The sequence below is a fragment of the Limanda limanda genome, chromosome 3 (assembly GCF_963576545.1).
Source record: "Limanda limanda chromosome 3, fLimLim1.1, whole genome shotgun sequence".
Taxonomy (NCBI): Eukaryota; Metazoa; Chordata; class Actinopteri; order Pleuronectiformes; family Pleuronectidae; genus Limanda; species Limanda limanda.
In genome coordinates, this window is record NC_083638.1 from 7,976,022 (window position 1) to 7,991,873 (window position 15,852).

Consider the following 15,852-nt stretch of genomic DNA (forward strand, 5'->3'; position numbering starts at 1 on the left):
TGGGGATAATAGCACAAAACAGGATAGAAATAAACAGCACTAATGGATAAAGCTGTCCTCAAGAATCTATATACGAAAATTAACAATTATTAAAATAATTATATTGATGGTGATTCTCAACCTGAGGTCGTTAACACATTTCTAGGGGTCACCAGATGGTTGTGGAGAAAGGAATTAAAAATCAAGAATATAACTAACAGCACATCCACTAAAGCTGATGTCCTTTCTCGCAATAGAAAAAAAATGTTTACCATTAATTGACTAGATTGTGGAAAACGCCATATTCTTATTTGTCCAGTCAATTTTCACATTTTAGCTGTTAACACTCCTCATAATGAGATAATCCATCTGTAACTTGCTGCGTTGTATGGCTGTGCACTATGTTCCGCCTTTATGCTCCTGCACCCTCATCCATAAAGTTTTTACTGTCCACGCAGTAAGTCTTGTATAGTTTCAGCTGCAGGTAAAACCTTCTATTCACTCTTCAGTCTGTGTAACTGTCACTAAAACAGGAGAGAGAGGCAGGGAAGAGTTCCAGACGATTCCAGAATGACAACTGCAAAATCAGGTGAACACACAAAGACAGTCAAACTGACACCTTGAGCAGAATCCTAATGCAAATCAAGAAAAAAACTGAAAATCTGGCAACTGTCGTCCTGTGTTGACAAACTAAATCCAGTCCCCATGTGAGCCGCCTTCATTAGAGCCCTCAGGGAACGCGTGATTGGCAATTCTGGACATCCTCCCGCTCGCTGCAGTGTTCATCAGCATCTAATTACCAGCTTTATCATTGTTGAATTAAGGATGAGAAACTGGCAGAGAGTCTCCCGCTGGAAACTGGGCTTCAAATGATGGTAAATAGAGTTTGGTTCAATTGGTTTTCATATCAGCACTCCGGGGCGATGAGAATATTTGAGAGAACTTTTGTGGATGAGCTTCCTGTCGATACCCGACTCTGGTGATGCTGAAGGATTCTGATTCGAAGAGGTCAGAGGTCAATGTGGTGAAAAGCCAGGAGCTAGAGTGTTAAACTGAGTTAGCACAGTTCATAATGTGCTGTTAAACGGTTTTGGACCAAACTCACAGAACAGCTTGACGGGATTAAAAACGACTTGTTACAGCGTCACATCAGAGGAAAGTGTTGTTGTTGTTGTTGTTGTTGTTGTTCTCTGACTGCTACTTTGATCATGTGTCTGAGTTGGTGTCAGCTGGTGCTGCTGCAACTTGTGTGGAGCCGGGAACATGGAAACATGCGATGGGAGCAGAGAAGAGTTTGACGTTTCTGTCTGTGAAAAGAGAGACGATAATTACAAAGCTCTGCCAGCCTCATTTTCATCTTCTGACAAAAGCCTCACACAGCAGCTCTGCATCAACATCCTGACATCCTCTCTCCACCTTGTGTTACCATTTAATAACTATATATAATTTATTTTGTACATGTTGGTGGATTCGGTTTGACGTTTTAATATTTTTCATAGTGTGTCATATGCCAGATACTTTGCTTCTCTAACAGGACTCACAGTTTTGGATCTATAAGGTTTATCCATCCATCTGTTGTTATGTTAGAACAAGTAAAACTTTAATATATCATAAATACATCAAAATAATCTTTTGCATTTCAAGAATTAAGTTGAAGTGTTGTTAATAAAGTTGAAATTGTCTATTACTATGAAAGCAGTAGATCTCTCCCTCCCCTGCACAACAACTCACAGTTTGTTACCAGCAGTAACAGCATGAAATTAGTTTTCAATAAAAATGTAATCATTTCACATCAAAACAAACAAGAAATTAACGATATTAGTGGAAAACCAGAATAGCAGCATCATGTCTGGGCGTGGCAGAGCTGTATCATCCAAGCAACAACAGCGATTATTGAACAGACAAGGAAGTGACTCAGTGAATGTGTTTGGAGGAAGAGTTTAAAAAAGCAAACTCCTCTTCAATCGTCTCAATTAGCCTCAGCCTTCAGTTCAGCAGCACTCAGCCCCCCCCACCCCCCCCCCCGTCAGATGATGAATGACAACTCAACCAAACCCCCAATCAATTTGCTACAGTATCTCTTAATTAACTCAGCTCGCCCCTTTAAAGAACTGTAAGCACGAGCAGGAAAGTTTTGATTTCAATTTTATCCAATTACATCTCGATCTTTCCTCCCTAATAACCGCCTGATGCTCTCCTTTATCTTCACTACAGTCTCATCATCCGACAGCGATAATTAATCGACAAACCACCGGCCTGATGGGGATAAAAGGCGTCTGGGAAGAATCAATACTACCCCCCCCTCCACCCGGCCTCCTCCATGCATCGTACAGCTCTTCATGCACGAGAGGTGACGGAGCGCTGCTTCTCCTCAGATATATAATCCTTGTTCCTGGTGCGATGACGAGTGAATCCTTCCTGGCTCTCAGGAGGAAGTGTGAGGGTTGAGATCTACCTCGGCCCAGGTGCATGTTTATAGATCAGCTCGGACTGAGCGCTGCGTTAGAAAAGGGTCTTCACTGCCCGATCGATGAGGAGATTACATCATTGTTACCTTCCACTTCATTATGGAGCAGTGGGAGCTGCACATGCCCACCAGGCTGCATGGAGACACCAGCTCACACTGGGCCTGGGCCTGGCTGGCGAGCATTCATCCACACATTTCATCATCATCGAGTTTCAGGCGTGTGCTCGTGTTACCTGTTGCAGTCCACGTGCAGCAGCAGGTGGGAGGCGCTGATGGTGAGGGCGATCTTGTGCCACTGGCCGTCGGCGAGGCGGTAGGGGAAGGACTCGGAGCGCGGCTTCCCTTTGAAGCGGTAGTGGTAGCGGATCTCCTCCCTCACCCCGCTGCTCTCCAGCTCAAAGTAACTGCAGAGGGAAGAGAAGGGGGGCAGAGGTCAGAGGTCAGAGGCGCTTGCTTCTAAGGTCAGAAACAAATGTCTAAAGTCATGTAGAACAGAATAAAACATTACCGATACAAAATCTTGGAGAAGTAGGTGAGGGATTGATTTTGTAGACAGTTAATTGGAGACAAAATTTCCATTTTATATACGACATGTTGGAAACGCTCAACCACTTAACCAGCTGCCCAATTTTACTGGCAGACATTTGCCTTTCATGGATACGTAATTGGTGTTAATATTTTCCTGATATGCTGATCTTTATTTTTGTTTTTTGCAAAAGATAACGAAGCAAAAGAAAGTCAAAATAAATATCCAACTATATAATGAGGTACGAATATCGGTCAATATCTCAATATTCTACATAAATCATCCCACATGTCCAGTATTAGCAAGACTGATGCAAGATTTGAACCATTTCGAATCAAAGCTAATGAAGTGCAGGGGTCAGAAGAGACTCCGGGCGATATCCAGTCTGTCTTGACATTTGAAGACAAAATAACCAACATAATTATTCAACGATTTTTCCTTTCAGATCATTACACATTCACAAAAACATCATTATGACTATAAAAGTCAATATCTGCCAATAAATAACCCTGATATCCTACAAACTGAAATGTCATCGCCCAGAAAACAAGCACAGCAACATGATATGTGTCCAGGTTGAACAAACTGCTGAGTTTTCTCTTGCTTTGTGTAGAATGGATTTCTCTCTGCTCGTCTCAGCCAACAGAAGAAAGGAATCTCTCTCTGTCCGAGTTCCACCCCCCCCCCCTCCTCTCTCTGTGGTGTGTCTGCAGGCGTTCGACCTGTTCCCCCCCCGCCGTGAGCTTTACTCTCCGTCCTCATCAGCCACAGAGTCTCAGAGACGTCCGGGCTCAGACAGCCGCAGCCCGAGAGCCGCAGGCAACCAGTCCTGACATTTCAGCTTCCCTGCAGCTGCAAATGACCCCAGCACAGGAACCAGTGGCTGCTGGGTGCACGTCTCACACACACACACACACACACACACACACACACACACACACACACAAAACTTATAGTGTTCCTGCAAACACAGCTCTCCAAGACATAATCTGAACCTAGATAGAACCTTGCTTATCCCAATATATTCTGATATAAAACTCTCACACACACACACACACACAAACACACACTTTCACTGGATCAAGCCCATTCAATACCGAAGCTCAGCAGCTCTCATGCATATTTATGGGAGGAGAGAGTGGACCCACTCGACAGAATATCAATCAAGGCTGTGGGTCGGCAGACGAATCCGTGAAACTGAGGAACACTCGTAAGAACTCCAAACAAACACACGGAGCTGGAGGATAAAAGATCGAGATGCGACTTAAACACGCTTCATAAGAGTTGATGTCATCTGTGAATATGGCAGAAATTATTACGAATAAAAATCCAATGTGGCAAGAACATTAGCGGATGTTTCGACCAGTTGTAAACAAACCAAACAGCAGGTGAGTCAGGTTTCCTCATCACTTAAAGGCTCAGTGTGTAGGATTTAGTGACATCTAGTGGTGAAGTGTCATGTTGCAGCTAAACGCCCCTCATCTAACCCCCCACGGTCCAAATCTGAAATAGAACCTGTGGTAGCTTCAGTTGTCGTAGAAACTCAAAAGGGTTGGTTTGTCCAGTCTGGGCTACTGTAGAGAGGACCCTCTTCTGATGTAAAGTAGTTAAATATAAATATTTAAATATAAAGGGCTCGTTATCGGTTAAAGAAAACAACAATTAGTACAATTTAGATCAGGGGTGTCCAAACTTTTTGTCCCGAGGGCCACATATACAAAAAAATACCAAGGACTGTGCCACTCACGCCGCCACGCCGCCCTGCCCTGGAGTGGACTGTTGACAGTCGCGTCGCTCAGGGCGGGGCGGCGTGGCGGCGTGGCGTGGTGGCATTCTGAGGGACAGCTAGCAAAGTCAGCAAAGCAATTCACCTCCAGACCACTAGGTGGAGTAACGCTTTTTGTCAAAGACAACCTTAGAGACACCTTCTTTGTGTGTGGCAGTCTTTGTCGACTGTTTATTACTTTTTCTGGAGAACAAATTTGTCCCTGATCATTCTGCACAGCTTCGTACACTCGTCGACCTGCAAACCGACGTCAGCCGATATCTCCTTCCAGGAATTGCAGGTCATCTGTGTGTCCTTGTATTTAGTCAGTGACGGGTTATACAAGTGGTCATACTTTCAGATATCTTCTGCCAAGTGCTCTTCTATTTGGTCCATATCCGCTCTTCTAAATCTTCCTTGGTTTCTGCCGGTATTATGGGGCATGAAACCGGAAATATGACTCTGGAAAGGATGTAGTTAGCGGACCAATCACAGCCTTGTGGGCTGCCTGAGACTTGCGTAGCTTTGTCGTATAGTTACAAAAATTGGTGAACGCACGCAAGCACGAAAGAAGGGGCACGCAAGGGGCTCTTGCGTGCTTGCGTGCCCCTACTTGCGTGTCTCTGAAAACACAGACGCATTGCACCGGCCTCCCCCCTGTCGACAAAGCCTGGCCCCATAAAGCAAAACAAAGTGCTTTAAGTGAGTGCCATTTGAACGCTACTCAATTTTGAGTTTCAAAAAAAAAAAAAAAAATTTTTTTTTTTTTATACATTATATTTTTACACATTGATGCGGGCAGTTGGCCCGCGGGCCGTAGTTTGGACACCCCTGATTTAGATGAAACTCACTAGTGAAAACATCACAAAGATTATTTTATCATCAATTTCAGCCAATAGATCATTTTCATCTAAATCTTTATTCTATGTCCTTCTATGTCCCGGTTGTTCCTGAACCAAAACCCACCTTTATAAGCTTTGATGCTAAATACTGTGAAGGAGAGAAATATCATTTGATTGTGGTTTTACATATTTCTGAGCGTTTGCATCATCAATCACAGAATAAATAGAAAGTACTGCTGGAGGAGCAGCTGCACATCTTTCAGAGGAATAACCCGCACTCCTCACTCATTCATGCAATTATCATTGGAGACCATTGCAATGCATCAAATCGTGCCACAGATTCAGTGTTGCAGGCAACAAAAGAAAAATACGGGACTGAGATAATGACAGGAGCTCAAACTCCGAACAGCAGGCTGTGTTATTACTAAAATAGTTATCACACATAAAAGGAGCTAGCCTCCCAGGGAAGTGTTTTTTTCTACCACATTAAATTGCTGCCTGCGTCCCGACATTCATGTGAGACAGGCCGCCCGGCCGGTTGGGCCGAGCCCCTTTCTACCGCATGTCATCACTCAGAAACGAAATGAATACATCACTCTGCGGCCGACAGCCCGTTTGCATCGTGCTGCTGGAGCCGCAGCGTCTGAAACCCGTCGGCTGGAGGAGAATCATTTGCATCGAACGTGTAAAGGAGGTTGAAGAAAAAGAAGGAACGAGAGCGAGAGCTTTTCCAGCTTCGCCTCTTCCTCCTGGAAGCACCGAACCAGCGTTATTCAGATTTGACTCATGAAATAATCATCAGAGGCATTAACTCCACTTCACGGCGAGGGGTTTGTTTTATGAAGCATTTAGCCGTAGCTATTGTATCCCTGCATTACAGCATATTTAACGAAGGGGAATAATATATTGGCAGCGGGAGCATTTATAATGAATAGTGTTGCATGACAGACACTAAACGTGATCTATCTGTTTCTGGTGCTTCTCTGCACAAATATAAACAAGGATTCTTATCACCATTTTAAAAGCCGCCTTCTCAGAGCCGATCCTTTCACGGAGCTGCCTCTTCACTAATGGTGACTGCACGGATCTCACACATCTCTAATGTGACTTCCACAGCTTTCAGAAGGAGGAAAAAATCATGTTTGCATATCTAAGAAAAAAGGATTTTTTTGACTAGCTGTGGCAGAGGAAGACTTCTCTGTGATTAGAATGAGTTGATGTCTGATGTGATAGCTAAACGTCCGTGCGTGCCTTCGTTTCTGGGTGAAAAAAACACACTTGAAAAGAAGCTGCTCGTCTGTGAGCTCAACGCAAAAACAAAAAACAGAATATATAAATATAACCAAGAAGTTGCTGGTTAAATAATGTGGTTAGGGGTTTATTTCAGAGCTGCAGATATCGAGGAAAAGAATAGTGTTGTATTTCAGTCGGTTCAAACTAATTGTGCGCCTCAGCACTCTAGTTAAACAATAGCCCACAGGGGATAATGGGATATGAAGGAGCATCAAGGACACACAAACTTGGACACACAAAGCTGCACTTCCCAAATTGTGAGCGTCCTTTCAAGAGCTACAGGCTCAGTCGGCCAACGATGATGAACTCGCTCCAGGAATGTGGACAAAGCGCCGGAACTGGGACACAGCCTGTCGTCCCAGTTCCACTGTAAACACACAACAGTTGCCTAGGAAAGAAAAAATGCTGCAAACTAAGTTTTTCCTGCTATTCCATACGGTTGTTATGATATTTCTGCAGGAATTTAACTGTCGGACAACATATCAAACATAACTGGCACCTTTATCTCTACATCTTCACCTTAGCAACACCTTGTTAGTACAAAAAGTAGATCCTCACAAGTGGGTTTGAAAAGGATTCGTTACCACTGGACCCTGCAAACTGTGCACGAGTAACTCTGAGGTGTGATGCCTCCAAAGATCCACCACCCTTCTTTTTTCCCACAGCTGCAAATTAGTTGAGAGGCCATTCGCTGCACTGACCAGATTCCACATAACGTTGGATGTCTTTGTTCAAAGACCAAAGCAGAGGACTGGATTAACAAGACACTGCTACAGACACCTTTAGCAGCGGGGGCGGGGGGAACCTCCTATTAACCTGGATGGAATCACATACAGTGGTTTATCCTTCAGACCGAATCCAAAGCATGGAGCTGCAACACTGAGCAGCTGAACACGCTCAGGGTGCCAGTCAACAGCCTTTTTCATATTTGAGCTCTTGGAAAATGTCTGCAGAATAAGGTTGAGTGCTTCTGTGAAAATGGCTTTGGAGCGAAGGACGAGCGAGTGAGTTCATGAAGGATCTCTGGTAAATGACCGAAAGAATCAGGGTTTCTCCTTTTACACGTGCAGCAAACCCACCACCTCCTTCTAATCCTCCCTCACTCTTACATCTCCTCATTTTAATGTGCATGTATAAGAGCCTCTCTCTCATTTAGGGTTGAATTCTGCAAGTTGCGTGATATATTAATTGTTTTGGTCCCATTACAAATCGCCTGCTGATTTATCCTTCAACACAGCTCCACTGTGAGTGCTTTACTTTCTGGTATCCATGGAGATCTGACCCCTCTTCTAAAGCAGAGGTTCACCCTTTTGGGGGGAAAATTAAAAGAAAACACTTTCATAACTTTTCAACAGAGTTTCCTTTGTTAGCTCTGATGGGATCTGCACAAAGCAAAGCTAATGGATCCGCCACGTTGTTTTTTTTTTTTTAAAGTTCATCAGCAGTTTTCTCCTCATTCGCTGCAGAGCACACAACAGATGAAATATTCAAGGGGATGACATAACCGTTTTCATAATTTGGGGCATTTTTAATACTGTTTCCTCCACAGTATTATAAATGTGCCGCGACCAGGAGAGATGGTGACTCAAACTGCTGAGTCCTAAATATAAACACTCGGCCCTGGCAGCGGTTCACCGGCTGCGTCTCCTGAGCCGGAGACTCCGGACGGGTCTCAGGAGTCCGGTGACAGCTCCGGGAGGAAGCTGTTGAGTTGACGAGTGGTCTTCATCAAAACGCATCGGTGTCATGTGTAGGAGAAAAAGTTTTGGAAATGAATGGCTGCCCAGAAATGCTGGTCTGGCTGTATATCATCCTGTCCTTTCTCTGCAGCCCCCCCGGGTGTCATGCAGCTAGTTTTATGGAGGGCAGCTGACAGCCAATTATCTGCTCAGTGGGGAGGTCAACACTCTGGAGCTTGTCCGTGCACAAGGAGGAGGAGGAGGAGGAGGAGGTAAACCAGACACTATGATGGAAAAAACTCACTCATGCCTTCACTTACTGACCTGGAAAATGTGACCAGGATTGATTGAAAGGCTCTGAGCTCCAGTAGAGTCACAGGAAGACTATCCTTGATGGGAGTTGGCAGATGTCCTCATCACGCCGGGCGGCGGCCGAGAGGTGTAACTGTCGGATGAACCCGGCCTCAGGTACATGGATCAAAAAGATGTGGTGAGCAGAAGGAAATCGATTCTCATCTTCACGGTTTGGAGTGTTTTCAGTGTGACATTAGTAGCAGCAAAGCAGGTCAGGTTCTTGGTGATGAGGGCCGTCGGGGGGGAGGAGGGTGATGCCGTCCAGCTGAAACCGGCATGATGCACAGCAGGTGGAACCACTGGTTTACATGGTGCAGAGGAGCAAGTCCTCATGAGTGTCTCTAAACTAGTCCTGTTCAGACTTGAGATTAAAGAGCGTCTTGAATGATCCAAGTTCAGGTGTGAAAGCACACACATCAATGTCCTCAGTGTCTCCTGAGATTCGATCACTTCAGATTCAAACCTTACTTTCACAATGCGAGCCGTAGTGCTCAATTTTAGATCGGTTTCTAGATCTGATTTTTTGATGTAGCTGCTCATGTTATCTTTTAAAACGTGGAAAGGATCAGACTCCAATGGGAACTGGTCATGGCCCTGAAGCAGCAAGGAGAGGAAGTCCGTGATAAACATGGAGGCCACAGGTGTGAGCTGGCTTACTAAAGGGAAACTTTGGTTTTGCGTTGTATTTAATCTATTCCACCATTTTAAATCCACAAATACAAGAAGGGATACAGCACTGCAGCATCTTGAAATTACCAGAGTTTGGACCCAGAATCTCATATCACACGTCCCGGCTTAAAAACAAAATAACCACAGTTTCCTGCTAAATTGCTGAAACTAAACTGATTAACCTGAATGATGAAAAACTGAACTTCTTCCACAAACAGAAACACAGAGAAACTCCTTCAATGTTTCATGTTACAAGTCATGAAATGCATGTTTATTGTTTAGTCTGGTTCACTATTATTAAGCCAATCGTGATCACGTAAAAAATAAATAACTTGAAAAGGTCAGTTTCAACATCTGGACAATCCTCCATTAGAGAGTCGGTGGCACCAGCCGCCCAGATGTTGAAGGACATTTTTTTTTTGTGGCGTTTTATTCCAAAAACAGTTTTGTGCTTTTCCCTTCCCTGAGTGGAGACGGGCGGCCGAGCGGCTGGTGAAGGTCTCCGGGGTCTGAAGACAGGTGGACAGGTGGAGGAGCTCTGTCTGTGTCTGGAGTGTCGGGGGGGATCCTGTCATTCAAACTAACAACAAACACAGCGGATTGCGTGTGAGTGGGTGTTTCGGGGAAGTGTGTGCCAGGCTGAGATTGTCTTTTGGTTGCCTGGGAGCGAGCCGAGCCTCGGTCACGCTGGGTGAGTAATTCCCTCTCTGTCCTGTGGGCTCGGTGTTCTGCAAGGCCCCCCCCCCCCCAGCAGAAGTAGATGTTTTCCAAGGCCGGCTCCCAGAGACGGAGACGAGGAAATGTTGGTGTGAAAAACTATGTCCGGCACATTTACGAGTGTGAGCAGCTTCACAGTCCGTCTGTAAATATCATTACGTGAATGAGCATAAAGTGCCACGGCTAATCAGTTATTGACATTTAGCTCCATTCATGAAGCTCTTGTAATATACGTGTTTTTAGCATTCCCAAGTGAGCATTATAGCTTTCAATTTATAGAATATTGACTGTTTTGCAGCCTGCAGACGGACAGAGGCCGACTCAGACAACTGAGAGGAAACAGGAGCATCAGAGAATTTCTCTCTGTGAAACATATCAGAGCTAAAGGGCGACTGAGGGTTAGATATTCATGTGAATATCTTCCTGGGGTATGCGGTGGCCCAGTGGTTGAAGTGCAAACTGCAATTTCCACATTATTTTTCACAATCTGGTCACAATATGTCAGACTGTAAGTTTCCTTTGCAAAATTCAAGTAAGTGAATACAAACTGCCCTGTTAACAATCATGCAGTTATATCCATCTTTGCCAAACTGCACCAGCAAAAAGAGCAGAGGGAAGATTACGACATAACTCGGACAAAAGGTGTAATCCTGTGTAAGAAGTTCACTTAGCCTCCGTCTGTTCACAGGAACTCAGAGGAACCAGGAGCAGTGCAAATCATCTCTTTCACTTTCTGTTCTCACAGAGAAAACACAGCGGAGGAATAATCCAGAGTGTGGAGAGCGGTTCCTGTGTGAAGGGAGATGGCTCAGCCCACTTCTCACCCCCTGTACTCCACAGGCGGAGGGGGGGGATCAGGAGTTCAGGATCAAATCAATAACATGTATTTTTGCAGCAGCACCATAACTAATGAAGGATCCTGGGATCAAGGCTACTTTAGCGTTGGATGAATTCATTTTGTAGATGCTCTGTTTCCAAAGTGCAGATGTGCAATGAGGTAGAATCCAAGCTACTAGATCATACTTGAAAATGTCTAGCTCACATATATGTACATACACTTTTTTGGGGGGATTATAAAACGGCCTTACAATAATGGAGATAAAGAGATTTTTGCTATTAAATAAACCAAATGCAGAGTTTAAATAAGAACAACTCCCCAGGAGGATGGCTGTGACTCTCTGTGTACTTAGCTTCCAGAGACAGAGTTCAGTTAAAGTTCTTCTCGTGGTCAAGTTCAACTAACTGCTCCTCTCAAACTACCCTGAGGTCAGATATCGACTGCAGCTCACCCACCTCACCCTGAACTTGCAGCACAAAGTCGAGTTTAACACGATTCCTCTCCTTCATCGCCGTCTGTTTTCAACTCGGACCACACACATCAACTTTGGCTCGGAGTGTTTCTCTTAAGAGAGAAGAAGAAGCTGTGAGTGCTCTGAGGGAGACACGGACCAGCGCCGGGACAAAGGCCAGGCCGACCAGCTCGGCAGCTGAAGGAGCCGGCCGAGCGTCTCTGGTGTTTGAGAGAGAGAGAGAGAGAGCTCAGGTGGGGAGAGTGACGAGAGACTCGGGCTCCGAGTTAGTTCATCACAGAGCTTTTGCCGCTCGCTGACAACGAGCGTGTTAGTGGGACCCAGAAAAACTGCTGGCGAGGATAAAATAGGCTCCTTTTGTTCTATTCAGCCTAGTGGAGCAGCAATAAAGCTTCCCTCCCATTCCCCAGGGCCGGGCACGGGAAGAAAAAAAATCCTCCGCCTTTTTTTTTCAGCAGGCATATACTGAGAAACGCCGGCACTGAAAAGACGTTTTCACTTTGAGGATGAGGAGAGCGAGGGATGAGAGCGCGGAGGAGAGGAGGATATTATCATGCTGGGAAAGTGGAGCTGGCAGGGGATGTGGGAGGGAGAGAGGGAGAGAGGGAGGGAGAGGAGGCTTCGATTGTGCTGATGGAAAAAAAAAAATGGAGAAGTAAAGAAGGGAGCGGGTGGGAATGTGTGATTGGATTTGGCCGAGTGGCACAGCCAGTTGTCAGTTAGCCGGCGGAATGGGAGGTCTGGTTATAATGGGACAGAATGGGCCTCAGCAGAAGGCTCTAATGGGACCTTCAGAGAGGATTCACAGGTTCAGAGCAAATCCTCCGTCACAAAGGAGCACAGGTCTTCACTGAGCCGGTCAAGACTCGCTCCATCTCGCCCAAGTTTAATCACCCTCGCCGTTTGGCAGTGTGACTCTGACAACACCTCGCCGCAGAGTCACTTCAGCCCGCTGCCACTCGACTCAGGCCAGATTTGCATCTGAATATCTCCGTTGTGATTCCAAATAAAACACAATATTTGGAGGAAAATGAAAGGTTTTGAATATAAAAATAAGTGAGTCGGGTTTTTTTAGCGTGTTGTGCTTAAGAGAGACGTGTCAAAACATCCCGTCAGTATTTCAGAGGTAAATATTACAACAGCTCACCGCAATTACCAGAAAGATCGCTTAATTTTCTCTTTTTGCCACAGCTGGTTGGAAAAATGGGACAGTTGTAGTTTAGCGTGGCGAGAATTTTAGATTTCTTTAACATAAACAGACTCATCTTACTCTGGATGAATCACAAATCTCAGCGTACAGACAGATATAGATCCATTAGTGCTCTGAGGGCTGAAAAACCTGGATCTACCACCAACATGGTGATAATATAACATGGACTCAGCAGGGAATCAATGGTTTGTATGTATCTTCAATAGGGTTAGAGCTATGTCCAAACGTACGTGGCGGATTCTGTGCAGAATTGAAGGGACTCTTGAAGAATGAGTGTCAGTCTATGGACATTGGATAAAAAAAACACTCATCCCGGTCATATTTGAAGCCGTCGACAAACCTGGACAAATTAAAACCAGGGTCTTTTTGACTACAAAACATTTTCAAAGTCAAAACCCCAACGAACGTCTATCAACAGCTTCTCCATCCGCTCATTTCTGAACAATATCAATGCAGTGGAATCCGTACATCTGACTACTGGGTGAGTTTGAGCGTGGCTGAGTGCTTTTAATGCAAGGTTTGCTTTGTGGCAGCACTCCTCCGAGCCACATTTGCTGCACGGTGCATGTCATTGTGCCTGAAGGAGGAGGACAGCACCATCAGGTAGCTCCACTTAGCCTCGCTGCTGGTCGGCCCGGCCGCTGCGCCACAATTATGCCCGCAGGTAACGTGTGAGAGGAAGAGAGGAAGAGAGGAAGAGAGGAAGAGAGCAAGAGAGCGACAGAGGGAGCGGGCGCTAAAAGGCAGCGCTCGAGGTCACCTTGAAAGCACAGCAGGGGCCGAGAAGCTTCTCTTCAGGGGCAGAAGTACATTAAGTGCATGGAATGAAAAGAAATATCTGAGCACAGGCATTGCACATTCACACCAGTGAGGAAATAAGTATTAAATTAGGTGTTTAAAAGTATAAATGCCGTAAAAGAAATCGGCCAAATGGGTTTAAAGTATAAAAAGTAAAGTAAATAAGATACAACACACTCCAGGTTACTCTATCATGTTGCACTTCTACGTTACAATATTAGCTTATTATCGCTGTTTGCAGATTTGTGATGTTGTAGCCAGAAATGACCTAAACGCTTCTATACGTCTATAAACTAGTGTATTATAATTTACGCATTGAAATATCTGTTTAAAATATTGTTTTTCCTGGCCCCAGAGGAAGGGTCCAGAGTGTTTCATTCTACGCTTATGGAAATATTACAGTTAGAATAATACAGACCTCATTCACTAGATGAGGATGTTTATTTGGATCTGCTCCACATGAGACACTTTAAAAAAATATCTTCCATCAAGAGCCATGAATTATTCTGTGAGAAATCTATGAAAAGGTTGAAAGTAAGAACAAAAATCCTGGATCTGCACCAACATGCTAATGGTTTCTCTCCTGGGTCTCGATCAACACAACAACAAAGTTCCATCGGTTGAGTCGTTTTAATAAAAACAAAAAATCACACAGACAAAAACACAAACCTCCTCTGCAGACGTAAATATTGTCTGGAACATTCTCTGATCATCACAAAAAGACCTAAAGATAATATATGTGGGGATTTGACTTGTTGATAAAACAGACTTGAACAGATGGATGGATAAAAGGATGGATGAAAGGATGGATGAATAGATGAATGGATAGATACATGAAGAGACAAATGGATGGATGGATGGACAGATGGATGAATGAATAGATGACAGGATGAATAGACAAATGGATGAATCGATGAATAGATGAAAAAACGAATGGACGAATGGACGGATGGATGAATGAATATATGGAGGGATGAATAGATGAATGGATGAAAGGATGGATGAAAGGACGGATGGATGGAAAGATGAATAGATGAATGGATACATGGATGGATGATGCATAGATGAATAGATGAATGGATGCAGGGAGGGATGGATGAATAGATGATTAGACGAATGGATAAAAGGATGAAAGGATGGAAGAATGAATAGAGGAATAGATGAAGATGAATGGATGAATGGATGAATGGATGAATAGATGAATAGATGAAGAGATGAATAGATGAATATATGAATGGATGAAATGATGGATGATAAATAGATGAGTAGATAAGTAGATGAATATATGAATGGATGCATGGAGAGATTGATGAATAGATGATTAGACGAATGCATGAAAAGATGAAAGGATGGAAGAATGAATAGAGGAATAGATGAATGGACGGATGGATGGACGGATGGATGAATGAATAGATGAATAGATGATTAGACGAATGGATGAATAGATAAATAGATGAATAGATGAATGGACAGATGGATGGATGAGTGGATGAATGGATGGACGGACGAGTTGCTTTGTCAGACCTGCAGCTGTTTTCTCAGAAAGTATCTGTTTGCTTTGTTTACTACATTTTAGAAATCAAGCTTCCTCACAGCCTCTCAGGTCACGGTCTGCCTGCTTCACTCGGCTTTGGAGTATGATTCTGTTTGTGTGTGAACTCCAGCAAACACACACACACACGCACACACACACAAACACACACACACACGCACACACACTTGCATGCTCACTTTCATTGCACGTTACACACACAACTGAAAGCTTTTACCTTCAGAGGGGAAAAAGAAATCAATGTTTCCTGCCCTTTAAAAACAATCCACAGTGGTACAGTCTCTTGGTGGGGGCCGGCAGGGAGGAGGGGGAGGGAAGGGGTTCTCCGCTGCCACTCTCCGACGCCCTGCGGCCCTATCGCACTTTGCAGCGACATTCAGTCCATTGCAAGAAATTCAATACGACTCCTCGAAAACGGCCCAGGCGAGATTACCCGTGTTCGGATAATTACTCGACAGAAATCAGGTGTTTACCTGAGACTGGTTCAGCTCAGTCGAAGCCATGTGTTCCAGTTCAACCCAGTGTTAATTTTGGCAGCTATTTTTGATTTAGTCTTAGTCTTAGTCTTTTGACGAAAATGCATATTAGTTTTAGTCTAGTTTTAGTCATTTTTATCCTTCTTAGTTTTAGTCTAGTTTTAGTCGACGAAAACAAATTACATTTTAGTCTAGTTTTAGTCGACGAAAACAAA

The 15,852-nt window shown here is 44.3% G+C and overlaps 1 protein-coding gene across 1 annotated transcript in view; it reads right to left on the reverse strand.

The window, feature by feature from the left end:
* The window catches only part of LOC132998680 (protein kinase C-binding protein NELL1-like), a 213,412-nt gene that overhangs the window by 165,524 nt on the left and 32,036 nt on the right, over positions 1-15,852 (reverse strand). Inside the window, exon 4 of the mRNA XM_061068408.1 lies at positions 2,680-2,850. Coding sequence (XP_060924391.1) covers positions 2,680-2,850 — 171 coding nt within the window. The remainder of the gene's footprint in view (positions 1-2,679; positions 2,851-15,852) is intronic.